Source organism: Oncorhynchus clarkii, chromosome 2, assembly GCF_045791955.1.
Source record: "Oncorhynchus clarkii lewisi isolate Uvic-CL-2024 chromosome 2, UVic_Ocla_1.0, whole genome shotgun sequence".
NCBI classification, from domain to species: Eukaryota; Metazoa; Chordata; class Actinopteri; order Salmoniformes; family Salmonidae; genus Oncorhynchus; species Oncorhynchus clarkii.
The window spans coordinates 14,303,076-14,321,532 of NC_092148.1; the positions used below are offsets into that span (position 1 = coordinate 14,303,076).

General features: G+C 41.9%; 2 protein-coding genes and 1 pseudogene across 2 annotated transcripts; all 3 read right to left on the reverse strand.

The window, feature by feature from the left end:
* On the reverse strand, positions 1–2,136 carry LOC139379700 (zinc finger protein 37 homolog). Its single transcript, XM_071122490.1, has 2 exons — positions 1,868–2,136; positions 1–1,704 (listed from the first exon to the last, which is right to left on the reverse strand). Exons 1-2 carry the CDS (start codon positions 2,061–2,063, stop codon positions 557–559), a joined length of 1,344 nt encoding a protein of 447 aa, XP_070978591.1. The 5' UTR covers positions 2,064–2,136; the 3' UTR covers positions 1–556.
* Positions 2,137–6,005: 3,869 nt separating this feature from the next.
* Positions 6,006–10,750, reverse strand: LOC139419169 (zinc finger protein 37 homolog; annotated as a pseudogene).
* Positions 10,751–11,613: 863 nt separating this feature from the next.
* LOC139379716 (zinc finger protein OZF-like) lies at positions 11,614–13,456 on the reverse strand. Its single transcript, XM_071122491.1, has 2 exons — positions 13,216–13,456; positions 11,614–13,011 (listed from the first exon to the last, which is right to left on the reverse strand). Exons 1-2 carry the CDS (start codon positions 13,385–13,387, stop codon positions 11,801–11,803), a joined length of 1,383 nt encoding a protein of 460 aa, XP_070978592.1. The 5' UTR covers positions 13,388–13,456; the 3' UTR covers positions 11,614–11,800.
* Positions 13,457–18,457: the final 5,001 nt, after the last annotated feature.

Here is an 18,457-nt window from a genome sequence, read left to right on the forward strand (position 1 = left end):
TTCAATGAACACATTATCAGCCATTTATTCTGTAGTACTTTATGGATGTCTGGGAATGTACAATATCTGGGTTGGTTGAAAGAAGCAGCTCTCATTTCAGGTGGTATATTTAGTTCCCATTGAACATAGAGTAACTGTATCATACCAATTCTCAATACATGTAAATACACATGAAATTAAATATATATTTTTTCCCTTGGTGCATTTTGGCATTAGGCTCAGAGGTAAGTATGTAATTTGGTGTATGGAAGATCTTACCACACTAAACACAAGGGAACAAACATTCTGAATACTAGGCTGTTTGCAACATCAGGGCAGATGTATTGTGACATATTACCATATATGAACAAGACATATTACTCTAAAGACCAATGCAAAGTTTATATACAGACAGAGAACAGTGGATCACACCATGTCCTCTGTGTCATCCTATAACTAATGAGCAGGGACTCCTGCTACTCAGAAGCCCACTAACTGCTCTCTGTTAGAACATGATATTAATCAGAGAGCAGTGTCCTGAGGAGGGCTATGTCCTGATTCTCCTCTCACGTGTCTCTCAGTCTGCAGTCTGATTCTCTCCCCCCACACAGGGAACAGTCATGTGTTCTCCTCTTTGTAAACCCTCTTCATGTGGCTCCGTATGGTCTGTATCCATTGTGGCATTGGCCACGTTCAAGACACCTATATGTTTGTGAGCTGTGTGATGCTTCTTTAACATACTTGATGTGTTAAAGCATTTTCTACATACAGGACACATGTATGGCTTCTCCCCTGTGTGAGTCCTCATGTGCACTATCAGAGATGTATTCTGGCTGAAACATTTGCCACAATCCTGGCATTGATGTGGTTTCTCCCCTGTGTGGCTCCTCATATGTAAGTTTAGGTGTCCACGCTGAGTAAATCCTTTGCCACAATCATGACAGTGAAACGGCTTCTCCCCTGTATGACTCCTCAAATGCCTTTTCAGGAAAGTATCCCAAGCAAAATATTTACCACAAATATGACAACACTTTGCTCCGATGTGAGTTTGTAGGTGATCTATCATACTTTCTGTGGACTGACAGAATTTTCCACACACACCACAAAGATGTTCTTTATCCTGTGTGTGCGTTTGCACATGATTTAATAAAGACGCCATGGAGTCAAATTGCTTTCCACATACCTTACAACTAGGAGCAGCATCCCAGCTTACACTGGGTCTCGAGTGTGATTTTAGATGGTTCAATTTCCTGTCCTTAACACTATGAGAACTTTGTCCTTTCACTGTCTTTGTTCTCTTTGATTTGAGAGGCTTTAACATTAGACCTGACAGAGGTCCTCCACACTCTATCCTGTCAATATGTCCTCTGTTTTCACTCTGAGCTGCAGAACACTCAGTATCTACTGCAGAGAAGGGCTGGGGCTCTCTGAATGGTTCTGATACACCATAGTCTTCTACACAAGGTTCTGTTTTGATCTGTTCAGTTGAGGTGCTGGGTAGAGAGTATCTCTCTCCATGTGAGGGCTGAGTTGGGTCCTGATAATAGTCACTTGATACACAGCCGTAAGAATTGATAAACTCATTGAAATGATTATCATCCTCCTGACTGGTCCTTGGTTCACCCTGTTCATCTTTCATCCGTGTGGGTTCTGGGTCCTTCTGCCCCAGACTGGGGCTCCACTCCTGCTGCTCATCAGACACGGTGACAGTGAGCTGCTGGGGGTCTGGAGATAATGGGGGGGGAAAACTCAAAAGCTGACTTGAGACGTAGCTAGGCTTGCAATAATTATATTTTTACAGAACTTGATTTTGTAAATACTCTACAACATTAATTAAATTGAAAGCTAATCGTAATTCATATGAAATTAACGTTATTAAAACAAACACCTGCTCGTCTGTGTAACTTGATCTGTGGCTTAGAACGAATATCCAGCATGCTCCGTAGACGCCTGTTCTCCTCCTTTGTGTGAGAAACCTCTTCCTGGTACTCTGCTATCGTTTCTTCAACGACACCAAATATCTCTTCAGCTGCCGATGTTAATTTCTGGTTGAGAAACACTCTCAAGTACTCAATTTTAGACATTTTTGAGAAGAAAAGCTGTCTTGCTAGCCAAGTTAGCCAGCGAGCTACCAACGTGAACAAAGTAAACAAGACAAAGAGCGCTGTCAGTCTTTGTGCGTGTACGGTATAATACATTTTGCATTGTCGCCCCCTACTGGAGCGGCAGGCACAGGTCGCGATCCTGCAGGTGACGCCGGCTGTGCTGCTTTTGAGAAGAGGGCTGATTATTAATAGGCTAAATGAATTCATCTCTAATCCCTTTTCGTACTAATCATTGATCAGATTGAATAAGTATTTCCCAATCTATTCTTGGAGGTCCTCCAGTGTGTGCATTTCTATTAAAGCCCAGCACATAGACCTACATGTAATAGACTGCAGAGCTGGTGGTGCTGCTACAGCACTACTGGTGCAAATCTGAAGTTTAGATCAATCATTGCCTCCCTAGATCACAAAAGTACACCAAAAATAAAATACACCATAATGTTATCACTAATTCAACATTCTCATGTCTGCAATTAATTCAAGGAAGAGAAGAGGAGTGATGTACAGTGCCTTCAGAAAGTATTCATAACCCTTGACTTATTCCACATTTTGTTGTTAGTCTGAATTCAAAATGTATCTAAAAAAGTAAAATCTCACCCATCTACACACAGTACCTCATAATGACAAAGTGAAAATATGTTTTTAGAAATACATAAATATCTAATTTAAATAAGTATTCACACCACTGAGTCAATACTTTGTAGAAGCACCTTTGGAGGTGATTACAACTTTGAGTTGTCGAGGGTATGTCTGTATCAGCTTTGTACATCTGGATTTGGGGATTTTCTCAAGCTCTGTTTAGTTAGATGGGGAGCGGCGATGAACAGCAATCTTCAAGTCTTTCCACAGATTTTCAATGGGATTCAAGTTTGGGCTTCGGCTGGGTGACTCAATAACTTTTATTGTTCTGAAGACATTCCAATGTTGCTTTGGCTGTATGCTTAGGTTCACTGTCCTGTTGGAATGCAAATCTTCACCCCAGTCCAAAGTCATTTGCACTCTGATCAGGTTCTCATTAATTATTTGCCTGTATTTGGCTCCATTCATTGTTTCATCTATCCTTGCCAGTCTTCCAGTCCCTGCTGCTGAAAAGCATCCCCATAGCATGATGCTGCCCCCACTATGCTTCACAGTAGGGATGGTGTTAGACGGGTGATGAGCTGTGTCTGGTTTTCTCCAGGCATAGAGCTTTGCATTCAGGCCAAAGTGTTCAATTTGTCTCACCAGACCACAGAATCTTTTGCCTTATGATCTGTCTTTCACATTCCTTTTTTGCAAACTCCAGGCATTCCGTCATGTGCCTTTTTGTCAGGAGTGGCTTCCATCTGGCCACTCTCCCATAAAGCCCAGATTGGCGAAGTGCTGTAGAGACTGTTGTCCTTCTGGCAGGTTCTCCCATCACAGCCAAGGAACTCTGAGTGGTCATTGCGTTCTTGGTCACCTCCCTGACCAAGGTCCTACTTGCCCGGTTGCTCCGTTTGGTCAGAAGGCAAGCTCTAGGCAGAGTCTGGGTAGTTCCACATTCTTTTCAATTTCCCAACGATGGAGACCATTAAGCTCTCAGAAACTTTCAACACTCTAGACATTGTTTTATACCCTTCCCCAGCTATATGCCTCATCACAATTGTATCTCAGAGAACTACAGAGTTCCTTGGACTTCATGGTATAGATTCTGCTTTGACACGCACTTCTTCTTTAAGTTTTTATTGGCGAATCGCAACCAACTGGCAGGTGCATACACCACCACCTACTGTTCTGGAGTGTGAGGCCGATCACAACCTATATATACCACTATATTCTCTCAACTAACCCTCCTACTGTTCTGGAGTGTGAGGCCGATCACAACCTATATATACCACTATATTCTCTCAACTAACCCTCCTACTGTTCTGGAGTGTGAGGCCGATCACGACCTATATATACCACTATATTCTCTCAACTAACCCTCCTACTGTTCTGGAGTGTGAGGCCGATCACGACCTATATATACCACTATATTCTCTCAACTAACCCTCCTACTGTTCTGGAGTGTGAGGCCGGTCACGACCTATATATACCACTATATTCTCTCAACTAACCCTCCTACTGTTCTGGAGTGTGAGGCCGGTCACGACCTATATATACCACTATATTCTCTCAACTAACCCTCCTACTGTTCTGGAGTGTGAGGCCGGTCACGACCTATATATACCACTATATTCTCTCAACTAACCCTCCTACTGTTCTGGAGTGTGAGGCCGGTCACGACCTATATATACCACTATATTCTCTCAACTAACCCTCCTACTGTTCTGGAGTGTGAGGCCGGTCACGACCTATATATACCACTATATTCTCTCAACTAACCCTCCTACTGTTCTGGAGTGTGAGGCCGGTCACGACCTATATATACCACTATATTCTCTCAACTAACCCTGAACTTCTAATAAAATAAAATAATTCCCTACAAACCTCACTACTCCCGTCATCCCCACATAAAATACCACCTTCTCCCTATTCCCGTCCAACCTTTCTGACCCTGTCAAACAACCTCTCCCTTTCTACATCACACATTTCACAAAATAATATGTTCCATTTCCTCTACCATACATCCATTACACATTCCAGTACCATGCTTCCCTATCAATTTCCAAGAGGAATTCAATTCCGTATGCCCTAATCTGATCCTACACAACATAACTTCCTCCCTTCTGTTCCCATTATATGACACTATCTCCCGTACAGATTTCCTTGTACTATAAAATGTCTGCCCTTACTACTTTCATCCCATTGTCTCTGCCAGCAATCTAACCCATTTTTCCGAATCAATGTTTTAATTTCATCTCTACCCAACTGCACCTGTATATCCACAATATTATTTTCACTGCTTTTTTGGCTATTATATCTACTATATAATTTCCATTAACTCCTTTATGAGCTGGAATCCAACAGAACTGCATGTCAATATCATTAATTTAAGCCCAACAACAGCAGCACTATTTCTACCCATAAATCCTCATGTTCTGACTTTCAAATCAAAATCAAATTTTATTTGTCACAAACACACATTTAGCACGTTATTGTGGATGTAGCGAAATGCTTTCCAGATCTTAAACTACACAAAACAGATGTAGAGTCCGAACATATTGCTAATCTTCCATTGCAATCCAACAATTATCACAACTATTTCTGTTGAATCTACAGATAAATCATTTGTTAGCCTCTTGCAGAGATTAACATCGAACTCAATAATAAATGCTCCTGCTCCTGTCTTCCCATTCATGGGATCCTTTGAACCATCTGTATGCACTGCAAGACAAGAATAAAACTGATCAGTAATATATTGATCCACTATTGTTGCTACATGATCGTCTTCACACCACCGTTTCTTTTCTTCGATCAGGCTAAAATCGACATGTGGTCTTGTATAAAACCACAGTAACACATGTCCTATTGCCACAGATGGCTCTATAACAAGCTCCCTGGTGTCCATCTTTATAAACCCCTTTTCCAAATCTCTGGGTCAAAACCCCTCTTTTGATATCTTTCATATTACCAGCAGTCTTCCAATACTGTCAGTGTAGGATGATCTCCCATACTACCCTCCAGTCTTGCCCAGTACGCCAGGGTACACTTAACTCTTAAGGGTTAGTGGCATTTCCCCATTAAATACTTGTAAAGCCTCCACCGGTGTAGTTTTACATGCACCATCGCACAGCCTGAGTGCCCTAGATTGCCTATCTGCCCTCTCTGACATGCACTGTCAACTGTGTTACCTTATATAGACAGGTGTGTTTCCTTCTAAATCATGTCTGAACAATTGAATTGGCCACAGCTGGACTCCAATCAAGTTGTAGCCACAGTTCAAGGATGATCAAAGGAAATTGGATGCACCTGAGCTAAGGGGTGTGCATACGTCAATGAGATATTTCTGTAATTCATTTTCAATACATTTCTTAAAACATGTTTTCACTTCGTTATTATGGGGTATTGTGTGTAGATGGGTGAGGAAAAATATGAATCAACTTTGAATTCAGGCTGTAACAACAAAATGTGGAATAAGTCAAGGGGTATGAATACTTTCTGAAGGCACTGTATTTCATAGAAATAAAGCCAGTCGATTCAGAGAACTACATGTTTTAATGCACCTCTTGTACGGTCTGAAACACTCTCCCTACACAGGAAACTACTGCCGTGTTGTCAGGAGGTTTTTCAGCGGGTTGTTATTATGGTTTCTCCCTCTTGTGAATGTTCTCCGACCTTCTAGGGGACTTCATCCATTTGAAGCATTTAGCAGCAATCAAATCAAATCAATCATTTTGTGACACGCTTTGTAAGCAACAGGTGTAGACTAACAGTGAAACATAATTGCACTGTCTTACCCAGAGCAACTTACAGTCAGTGTATTCAAAACAGGTGAAACAACCACATTAATAGTCACTGCAAGTAACATATTTCCTCAATAAAGCGGCTGAGTGAAACATGTATCACAAACCAGGTCTACAGTCAGTATTTTCTACACTAAAGTATTCTGTGCATTGTCATTATATGTCCTCCCAAACTTCCAGTCTATGCAAAGCCTCTGCCAGTCATGGCAGTGACACCTTCTCTTCCATGTGAAATCTCAAGACCGGTTGACTGGGTGCTAGTGCTGAAATACATGTCACAAAGATGGCAATGATATGTTTTTTCCCATGTGGATCTTCATGTGTAGTTTCCGGTGATAATTCTGCTTGAATCCTTGGCCACAATACTGGCACTTATATGGTTTCACCCCTGTATGAGTCCTCATGTGGACTGTCAGATCAGGGTTTCTGCTGAAACATTTCCCACAAACAGGGCAGCGATGTGGTTTCTCCCCAGAGTGGCTCTTCATATGCACCGCCAGGTTTCCACTCTGACTGAATCCTTTGCCACAATCATGACAGTGAAACGGCTTCTCCCCTGTATGACTCCTCAAATGCCTTTTCAGGAAAGCATCCCAAGCAAAAGATTTACCACAAATATGACAACACTTTGCTCCGATGTGAGTTTGTAGGTGATCCATCATACTTTCTGTAGACTGACAGTATTTTCCACACACACCACAAAGATGTTCTTTATCCTGTGTGTGCGTTTGCACATGATTTAATAAAGACGCCATGGAGTCAAATTGCTTTCCACATACCTTACAACTAGGAGCAGCATCCCAGCTTACACTGGGTCTCGAGTGTGATTTTAGATGGTTCAATTTCCTGTCCTTAACACTATGAGAACTTTGTCCTTTCACTGTCTTTGTTCTCTTTGATTTGAGAGGCTTTAACATTAGACCTGACAGAGGTCCTCCACACTCCATCATGTCAATATGTCCTCTGTTTTCACTCTGAGCTGCAGAACACTCCGTATCTACTGCAGAGAAGGGCTGGGGCTCTCTGAATGGTTCTGATACACCATAGTCTTCTACATAAGGTTCTGTTTTGATCTGTTCAGTTGAGGTGCTGGGTAGAGAGTATCTCTCTCCATGTGAGGACTGAGTTGGGTCCTGATAATAGTCACTTGATACACAGCCGTAAGAATTGATAAACTCATTGAAATGATTCTCATCCTCCTGACTGGTCCTTGGTTCATTCTGTTCATCTTTCATCCGTGTGGGTTCTGGGTCCTTCTGCCCCAGACTGGGGCTCCACTCCTGCTGCTCAGGGGAAACACCCTCATCAGATACGGTGACAGTTAGCTGCTGGAGATCTGGAGAGGAGAGAGGGATGAAATAGAAAATTCAAGAGCTGAATTGACGTACCCAGCTAACAACAAAATGTTCCCACAACTTTATTTGAATATTTCCTTAAGCATCTCATTCGGTCATTAACTAATGTTTTCTTAGGAATGTTCCTGGGATGTACAAGGCATGTTTCTAAGAGACCATTCCCTTAATGTCAAATAGAACATACCCAGAACATGGTTACCATGTTCTCAGAACGTAATATATTAATGTTCTAGACATGTTTCATGGGAATTTTGCAAGAACATTCATGTCTCCAGTTTTCTGCTGGTTAGGAGAATATTTCATCAATGTCCCACCAAACATACACAGAACATGGTTGTCATTTTCTCAGAACATGAGATATGAATGCTCGAGACATGTTTAATAGGAACCTTGCAAAAACATGTGTCCACAATATAAAATGTTTTACACATCACGTCTTGTTACTGTTGCCCAGCCAATTAAGGCCCTGATTGGTGAACAACTGATTCCTTCAAATCTTTGTCTGTTGGCAAGGTTAGGGAAACTCATACACAGAGTACTTTTAAAACACTGTGTTTTAAACTTCCATATTTGACATACATAATTACATTGTGCATGTTCAATTAATCAGTAAGTATTATTCAACATGTCCACACCTGGGATTTGAACTCTCAACCCCTCCAATCTTCCTGCTACGCCATCATGTCTGTGTAAAGTAGGCTGTCAGTTAATCTGATTGATCTCTTATTTATTTTCTTATTCCAGCAATTTAAGGGCTTTCTCTATAGTTGCCTAATATTGATGGGTCATATTAACCTGTTTTAATGATACTTCTGAATCACTATGATCAATAAAATATTTTCTTGGGTGTACTTTTAACAGAGATTTACTTCAAACATGGGTGTGTTGTAACTGTTGCCAAATAAAGACTAACATATTGCTAAGAATGTGAGAGTAGGTCGACTCTCCTGCGGGTCTCAAACCAAGGCCACTAGCACCAATGACAAACAACCTAACGACTGTCCCAATGAGGGTTATTTCTAGGGCAGGGCTCTCCAACCCTGTTCCTGGAGAGCTACCCTCCGCTAGGTTTTCACTCCAACCCCAGTTGTAACTAACCTGATTCAGTGTATCCACCAGCTAATTAGGATAATCAGGTGTGCTATAGTATTGTTTGAGTGAAAACCTACAGGATGGTAGCTCTCTAGGAACAGAGCTGGATAGCCATGCTCTAGGGCATGAGCTCATTGGGAAAGGGGGATTCCTAGTCAGTTGTACAATTGAATGCCTTCAACTGAAATGTGTATTCCGCATTTAACCCAACCCCTCTGAATCAGAGAGGTGCAGGGGGGCTGCCTTAATCGACATCCAGGTCTTTGGTGCCCAGGGAACAGTGGGTTATCTGCCTTGCTCAGGGGCAGAAAGACAGATTATTACCTTGTCAGCTCAGGGATTCGATCCAGCAACCTTTTAGTTACTGACTCAACACTCATCAATAGTTAGGCCCTGTCAAGAAGAAACCCTAACCCTCCTCCCTAGACACTTGAGTATACCTGAAACAACTTGATATGTGTAAGCAATAGGGTGAATTGACTTTGAAGTACACTCAATACAAACGTATTGATCCTAGTGATTGAGGAGTATCATTAAAACAGGTTAATATGCTGCACAAACATTAGATAATATAGAAAGCCCTTCAATTGTTGAAATAAGTCAATCAAATCAATGAGAGAATAGTCCAATTAACTGATAACTGACACAGACATGGTGGCGTAGCAGGATGATCTGATTGCCATGAACAAATCGGTTGCGAGTTCAAATCCCACATGTTGCATAATAATTACTACAAATCAACATGCACAATGTAATCATGCATGTCAAATGTGGTAGTTGAAAACAGTGTGTTAAAAGCACTGTGGGTGTGTGAGTAACCTTAACTTTGCCAACAGACAAAGAGCTGTGAATGGATTAATCAGGGTCTTAAATGGGCTTGGCAACAGTAACAAGGTGTGATGTGTAATGGTTTTTGGGGGGGAGAACGTTTCTTTCTGGACAAATCAGGCGACTGCTGACAACTGATACACAGAAATGTTATTGCAATGTTCCCATGAAATGTGTCTAGAACATGAACATCTTACATTCTGAGAACTTGGCACCATGTCCTGTGTAGAATTTGTGGGACGTTGCTGGAATAGTTTCCTAACCATCCGAAAACCAGACAGAAATATTTTTGAAACGTACCATAAAGCGCGTCTAGAACATTGTTATATATTCTGATAATATTGTAACGACGTTCTTGATAAGATCTGTGTGACATTAAAAAGAGAATGTTCTAACTTTAACACCAAAACATGCTAATGGGTTCTCAGAATGTCTTTGCTAACAAAGATAGAATGTTTCCATAACTAAAGGAAAACTAGACAATCAAACTTGGGACGATTACGGGTAACATAAAAAAAAAAATCTCCCTATAATTGTTAGCCAGGTAGTTAGATGGGTTTAAGATTGAGTATTCTTCTTACAGATATTGGAACCATCTACACTCAACCTTTTATTACATTGATAGCTTATCGTGTCTCATATTAAATGAAAATACAAACACACCTTGTCTATCTATGTAACTTGATATCTGGTTTAGTACGGATATCGAGCGTGAGCCGTAGACGACTGTTCTCCTCCCTTGTGCGAGAAACCTCTTCCTGGTACCTTGCTAGGGTTTCTTCAACGACACCAAATATCTCATCAGCTGCCGCTATCAATCTCTGGTTTAGAAACATTCTCAATAACTCTATTTTAGAAATTTGTAGAGAAGGAAAGTTGGCTAGATAGCTACCAAGTCGAAAATATAAAGAGCGCTGAGGCGAAGCGAGAGGTTTCACTCTCCCCTAACTCTGTCCAAAACAAGCCCAATGCGCTTACATGGGCTTATTTTATTTTTACCCAAGGTCGTCGCCTACCTTCCCATTGTTAGGGCGGAGACATGAGCATCTCGTCATTATATAGTCTTTGTGCGTGCACGACATAATACATTTTGCACTGTCGTCCCCTGCTGGAGCGGAAGGCGCAGGTCGTGAAGCTCCTGCAGTTTGCACTAGTCTATTCTGCCTTTGAGAAGAGGACACTGATTACTGAGCAAAATGAATTCATCTCTCGTCATTAATCAGATTGAATAAGTATATCCCAATCTATTGTTGTTCCTCCAGTGTCTGTACATTTCTATTCTAATCCTGCAAATAGACCTAAATGTGAAAGACTGCAGAGCTGGTGGCACTGCTCCAGCACTACTGGTGCAAATCTGAAGTTTAGATCAATCATTTCCTCCCTTGATCACAAAAGTACACAAAAAATAGAATACACCATAATGCTATCACTAATCCAACATCCTCATGTCTGCAATTAATTAAAGAAAGAAGAGGGATATATTTCATAGAAATAAAGAATGACAGCAGATTTAGGGAATTAGATGTTTTAATGCACTTCTTGTATTGTCTGAAAGACTCTCCCTACACGGGACGACTGTCACGTTGTCATGAGGTTTTTTGTCGGGTTGTCATTATGTTTTCTCCCTCATGTGAATGTTCTTCTCGTATCTTCTAGGGGAGTTCATCCATTTTAAGCATTTAGCAGCAATCATTGCATTATGTATGTTTTTCATAAAACAATTATATGGATTCTCTCCTGTGTCAATTGGACTTCTTGCATTTACATTTTGGTCATTTAGTTGACACTCTTACCCAGAGCAACTTACAATTAGTGATTTCAAAACAGGTGAAACAACCACATTAATAGTCACTGCGAGTAATATATTTCCTCAATAAAGCGGCTGAGTGAAACATGTATCACAAACCAGGTCTACAGTCAGTATTTTCTACACTAAAGTATTCTGTGCATTGTCATTATATGTCCTCCCAAACTTCCAGTCTATGCAAAGCCTCTGCCAGTCATGGCAGTGACACCTTCTCTTCCATGTGAAATCTCAAGACCGGTTGACTGGGTGCTAGTGCTGAAATACATGTCACAAAGATGGCAATGATATGGTTTTTCCCATGTGGATCTTCATGTGTAGTTTCCGGTGATAATTCTGCTTGAATCCTTGGCCACAATACTGGCACTTATATGGTTTCACCCCTGTATGAGTCCTCATGTGGACTGTCAGATCAGGGTTTCTTATGAAACATTTTCCGCATACACGACAGCAAAATGGCCTCTCCCCTGTGTGAATCTTCATGTGTGTGTTCATATAAGATTTACTGCTGAAACATTTCCCACAAACAGGGCAGCAATGCGGTTTCTCCCCAGAGTGGCTCTTCATATGCACAGCCAGGTTTCCACTCTGACTGAATCCTTTGCCACAAAACTGGCAGCGGTACGGTCTCTCCCCTGTATGAATCCTCTTGTGCGCTGTGAGATCTGGATTTTTTCTGAAACACTTGCCACAATCAGGACAGCGAAACGATTTCTCCCCTGGGTGAACCTTCATATGATCATTCAGCTCAGCACTCCCAGGGAAAAATGTACCACAAACATGACAAACTCTAGCTCCAACGTGGGTTTCTAGATGATCTAACATACTTTCTGTGGACTCTAAGTGTATTCCACACACACCACATAGACATTCTTTGTCCTGTGCATGCTTTCTTGCATGATTCACTAAAGAAGCTAAGTAGGAGAAATACATTCCACAAAATTTACAGTGGATATAGGCACTTTGTTTTCTTACTGTCTGTAATCTCTTTGATGGTGATCTCTTGGGTTTAAGTGGCTTTGAACCTGACAGAGGTCTACTCTCTACCCCTTTGACACATTTCATGTTTTTACTCTGAGCTGCAGAAGACTCTAGATTTTCTGCAAATAGGGGCTGAGGCTCACGGGATGGTTCTGATACTCCATTGTCTTCTGCATCAAGTTCTGATTTGATCTGTATCATGTTCTGTTCAGTTAAGGTGCTGGGTAGGGAGTAGTTCCTCTGTGCAGTTGAGGTGCTGGGAAGACAGTACGTCTCTTCGTAGTCTTCACTTTGGGTTTCATAAAGAAGTGAGGACTGAGTCAGGTCCTGGTGGTTGTAGTCATTTTTCAAAGATGACTCTAGTTCCTCCGGTTCCTCTTTTATCTGTATGTAATGTGGGTCTTCCTGCCCCAGCCTGGGGCTCCACTCCTGCTCACAGTGTTGCTGCTCAGGGAGAACCTCCTTTTCAGATACAGGGTGGTGGGTGGACTGTTGGATGTCTGGAGGGAAGGATAGAGAATTAAATAAAACATCTAAAATGTTGACATGAATAGTATTCTAGTTAGACAGCTAGCTAGGTATTTAGATAGATACTAACATAGCTAGCTAGCTACATTGTCATTTGTCGATAAATCATGACATTGATCACTTGACATATGCAAAGAACGTTTAAAATATAACAGCAAGCAGCCTCAGTCACACACCTATTCTGTGTAATAGTATATCTGGTTTAATAACTACATCGAGCATGCTACGCAGACGGCTGTTCTCTTCCTGGTACTCTGCTATCGTTTCTTCAATGACGCCGAATATCTCCTCAGCTGCCATTGTCAATCTCTGGCTGAGAAACACTCTCAATAACTGTATATTAGACATTTTTTTGAGGAAAAAAGTTGTGTCAGCTTGCTAACGGATAATGACAGGAACATTTACAACAACATAGCGTAGACACTGTATGCGGTTAACAAAGGAGGGCGTTCCTTTGAGCACGGCGGCAAACACGTTTTGCACTATCGCCACCTGCTGGAACGGAATGCGACTTCGGTGCTTCAAATTGTTGTCCTTTTGGAACAGGAAACATAGTCAGTCAGTTGTATGGGATCAATGTCACGCCATATGTATTGAATTAAAAATAAAATAAATCGTGAACATTAAACATAAAGTTGAGAATGTAAACATATTTTCGAGGACGGGTGAAATAATGGACGTTGAAATCAAAAAACAAACAATTGAAAGCAAAATGTATAGCATTGTAAACAAAAATCAGACATCAAAAGCAAAACCCCAAAACGTGTAAGCAAATAATTTTAAAGCGAGAGCAAAACTCTATGACAAATTATACAAAAAATATATATATCTGTTAAACTTTCCCAGCAACCAATTATATTGAATACATTTTGCCTACGCTCTTGCCTACATGGACTACGTTTTGGTTACGCTAACTCGTATCTTTGCTTTCGATGTCTGTTTCTTTGCTTTCACTGACAGTCTTTTCGATTGCGAGTTTTGGCATTATTTTTACGTGAAGGGCGTGTTTTAGAGGAAGACATAAACAATGAGTCTCCATTTTTTATTTTTTATTTTTATTTAACCAGGTAGGAAAGTTGAGAACAAGTTCTCATTTACAACTGCGACCTGGCCAAGATAAAGCAAAGCAGTTCGACACATACAGAGTTACAGAGTTAAAACAAACATACAGTCAATAATACAGTAGAAAAATAAGTCTATAAATGATGTGAGCAAATGAGGTGAGATAAGGGAGGTAAAGGCAAAAAAAAGGCCATGGTGGCGAAGTAAATACAATATAGCAAGTAAAACACTGGAATATTAGATTTGCAGTGGAAGAATATGCAAAGTAGAAATAAAAATAATGGGGTGCGAAGGAGCAAAATAAATACAGTAGGGGAAGTGGTAGTTGTTTGGGCTAAATTATAGATGGGCTATGTACAGGTGCAGTAATCTGTGAGCTGCTCTGACAGCTGGTGCTTAAAGCTAGTGAGGGAGATAAGTGTTTCCAGTTTCAGAGATTTTTGTAGTTTGTTCCAATCATTGGCAGCAGAGAACTGGAAGGAGAGGCGGCCAAAGGAAGAATTGGTTTTGGGGGTGACCAGAGAGATATACTGTACCTGCTGGAACGTGTGCTACAGGTGGGTGCTGCTATGGTGACCAGCGAGCTGAGATAAGGGGGGACTTTACCTAGCAGGGTCTTGTAGATGACCTGGAGCCAGTGGGTTTGGCGACGAGTATGAAGCGAGGGCCAGCCAACGAGAGCGTACAGGTCGCAGTGGTGGGTAGTATATGGGGCTTTGGTGACAATATGGTTGGCACTGTGATAGACTGCATCCAATTTATTGAGTAGGGTATTAGAGGCTATTTTGTAAATGACATCGCCGAAATCGAGGATCGGTAGGATGGTCAGTTTTACGAGGGTATGTTTGGCAGCATGAGTGAAGGATGCTTTGTTGCAAAATAGGAAGCCAATTCTAGATTTAACTTTGAATTGGAGATGTTTGATGTGAGTCTGGAAGGATAGTTTACAGTCTAACCAGACACCTAGGTATTCAGTCAGAACCGTCCAGAGTAGTGATGCTGGACAGGCGGGCAGGTGCAGGCAGCAATCGGTTGAAGAGCATGCATTTCGTTTACTTGTATTTAAGAGCAGTTGGAGGCCACGGAAGGAGAGTTGTATGGCATTGAAGCTCACCTGGAGGGTTGTTAACACAGTGTCCAAAGAAGGGCCAGAAGTATACAGAATGGTGTCGTCTGCGTAGAGGTGTATCAGAGACTCACCAGCAGCAGGAGCGACATCATTGATGTACACAGAGAAGAGAGTCGGCCCAAGAATTGAACCCTGTGGCACCCCCATAGAGACTGCCAGAGGCCCGGGCAACAGCCCCTCCGAACTCTATCAGAGAAGTAGTTGGTGAATCAGGCGAGGCAATCATTTGAGAAACCAAGCCTATCGAGTCTGCCGATGAGGATGTGGTGATTGACAGAGTCGAAAGCCTTGGCCAGGTCAATGAATACGGCTGCACAGTATTGTTTCTTATCGATGGCGGTTAAGATATCATTTAGGACCTTGAGCGTGGCTGAGGTGCACCCATGACCAGCTCTGAAACCAGATTGCATAGCGGAGAAGGTGCGGTGGGATTCGAAATGGTCGGTAATCTGTTTGTTGACTTGGCTTTCGAAGACCTTAGAAAGGCAGGGTAGGATAGATATAGGTCTGTAGGAGTTTGGGTCTAGAGTGTCCCCCCCTTTGAAGAGGGGGATAACCGCAGCTGCTTTCCAATCTTTGGGAATCTCAGACGACACGAAAGAGAGGTTGACCAGGCTAGTAATAGGGGTTGCAACAATTTCGGCAGATCATTTTAGAAAGAAAGGGTCCAGATTGTCTAGCCCGGCTGATTTGTAGGGGTCCAGATTTTGCAGCTCTTTCAGAACATCAGCTGACTGGATTTGGGAGAAGGAGAAATGGGAAAGGATTGGGCGAGTTGCTGTGAGGGGTACAGTGCAGTTGACCGGGGTAGGGGTAGCCAGGTTGAAAGCATAGCCAGCCGCAGAAAAATGCTTATTGAAATGTTCAATTATAGTGGATTTATCCGTGGTGACAGTCACAACCGTCACTCCAAAACTAGCGGACCAATGGAGACTCATTGTTTACACCCTTCACGGAAAATAATGCCAAAACTCGCAATCGAAAAGACTGGCAGTGAAAGCAAAGAAACAGACATCGAAAGCAAAGATACGAGTAGCGCAACCAAAAGGTAGTTAATGCAGGCAAGAGCGTAGGCAAAATGTATTCAATTGCATTGGTTGCTGGGAAAGTTTAACCGGAAATTATTTTTGCATTCGTTTTCATATATATATTTTTTATCATTTCTCGTAGAGTTTTGCTCTCAACTTGTAAGCAAGTAATTTTAAAGCGAGAGCAAAACTCTATAACAAATTATTTGGGTTTTGCTTTTGATGTCTTTGTTTACAATTCTATACATTTTGCTTTCAATTGTTTGGTTTTTCATTTCAACATCCATTATTTCACCCGTCCTCGAAAATATAATGTTTACATTCTCAACTGAATTTTTCAGAAAAAGACTGCAGTCAGAGTGCAGTACTGCGTCCAAAACAACAGCTGTATTTTTACTGCAGAAATGTAGCAGTGTAATTGCAGTTAGAGTGCTGTATAACTACAGTTCAGTTATTCTGCATCCAAAATACCACAGTGAACTGCACTTTCTGCACTTTCAAAACCGCAGTAATTTTTTGTAAGGGGGAGCAGTTGTTGGGGGTTAATTAACGGCAGAACAGCAGATTTTTCCACCTTGCCGGCTCGAGGATTCGAACCAACAACCTTTTGGGTACTGGACCAACCCGCTTAACAGCTAGACTACCTTGATTTTTCAAACAATGACCTGTATAATGATTCTTATTTGAATAGGTCAGTGTTGCCCCTGGATAATGCATTATTCTTTTTTTATTTTTTTAAATGTACACCCTTTTTCTCCCCAATTTTGTGATATCCAATTGCGATCCAATTACGATTTTGTCTCATCGCTGTAACTCCCCAACAGGCCCGGGAGAAGCGAAGGTCTGGTCATACATCCTCCGAAACATGACCCGCCAAACCGCACTTTTTAACACCTGCCCGCTTAACCCGGAAGCCACCCGCACCCATGTGTCTGAGGAAACACTGTTCAACTGACGACCGAAGTCAGCCTACAACTGCCCGGCCCGCCACAAGGAGTCTCTAGAGCGTGATGAGCCAAGTAAAGCCCCCTGGTCAAACCCTCTCCCAACCCGGATGACACTGGGGCAATTGTGCGCCACCCTATGGGATTCCCGTTCGAACCCGGGTCTGTAGTGATGCCTCAAGCCCCTGGATACTGCTTTTATCAATCCTAACCATCTCAGGTCTATGATTACAAGAGTACACAATAGGCATATTCTTCATCACATCCTTATGGACCTTGGCCACTCCAGAGCCATGTATTTAGAAAATCTAAATACATGGCTCTGTGCCACACTATAACCTTAAAGGCAGCATATACTAAGACGGTATACTATACTCTAATTGTTAACACTCACACTTTGTGTCCATCTCACCAGATTACACAGCTTCTCTCAGTTGCACCTGACTGAAGGCATAATTTCAGGTTATGAGGGACAACTACGACACCGTCCTCACATCCAAGAACCAGGTCTGGATCCAAAATGATGCTTTGACTTCAACTCAAGCTGAGCTACAGAAAATGAACAGCTATGTGGCTGTGGTTGAGGACCAACTGGAGAGAGACTACATGTAACTTGTCGCAACCAAGGACCAGTCAGAGAGGCAACACAGAGATCTTGCTGCTTCTCATAACGAATTAGAAAGAGAGTATGAAGGCCTACTGACATCCAACAACTAATTGTAAAAAAAGAAACTACATAGACCTGACAGCATCTAAAAACCAACAGTATCTAAAAACCAACTACAGAGAGAGATAAAAGATCTCAGATGAACCAGGGAACGGTCACAGAGACAACACCTGAACATCAGTGCAGCTTAACGTCTCGATCACACCGACAGCGTCATTGCATTTTGGTACACCAGAAGTACATTCATTTCCAATGGAATGCTACTTTTGCCTTCCAGCATTGCAGAGGCAGTTGCAGTGCGTTCTGTGTGGTGCATACGTTGGAATTATCAAACTGTATGCCTCGATGGCTCGACAGAAATGGTAGCAGAAGGTAAATGTTGAATTTTGTTGCAAACATATCCAGATGATGCTGCATAACATTTTGCACAAAGACACTGTTGGTGTGATCAAAGCGTTATGACCAGTTGAGGTGAGAGCATGTGAGGGTCGCAGAGACTAAAAACCAACTTCAGTTAGATCTCATAAGTCTCTTTGAAACTGATGCGATTTTGAACAGAGACTTTGTTGTCACGGTGAGGGAAAGGAA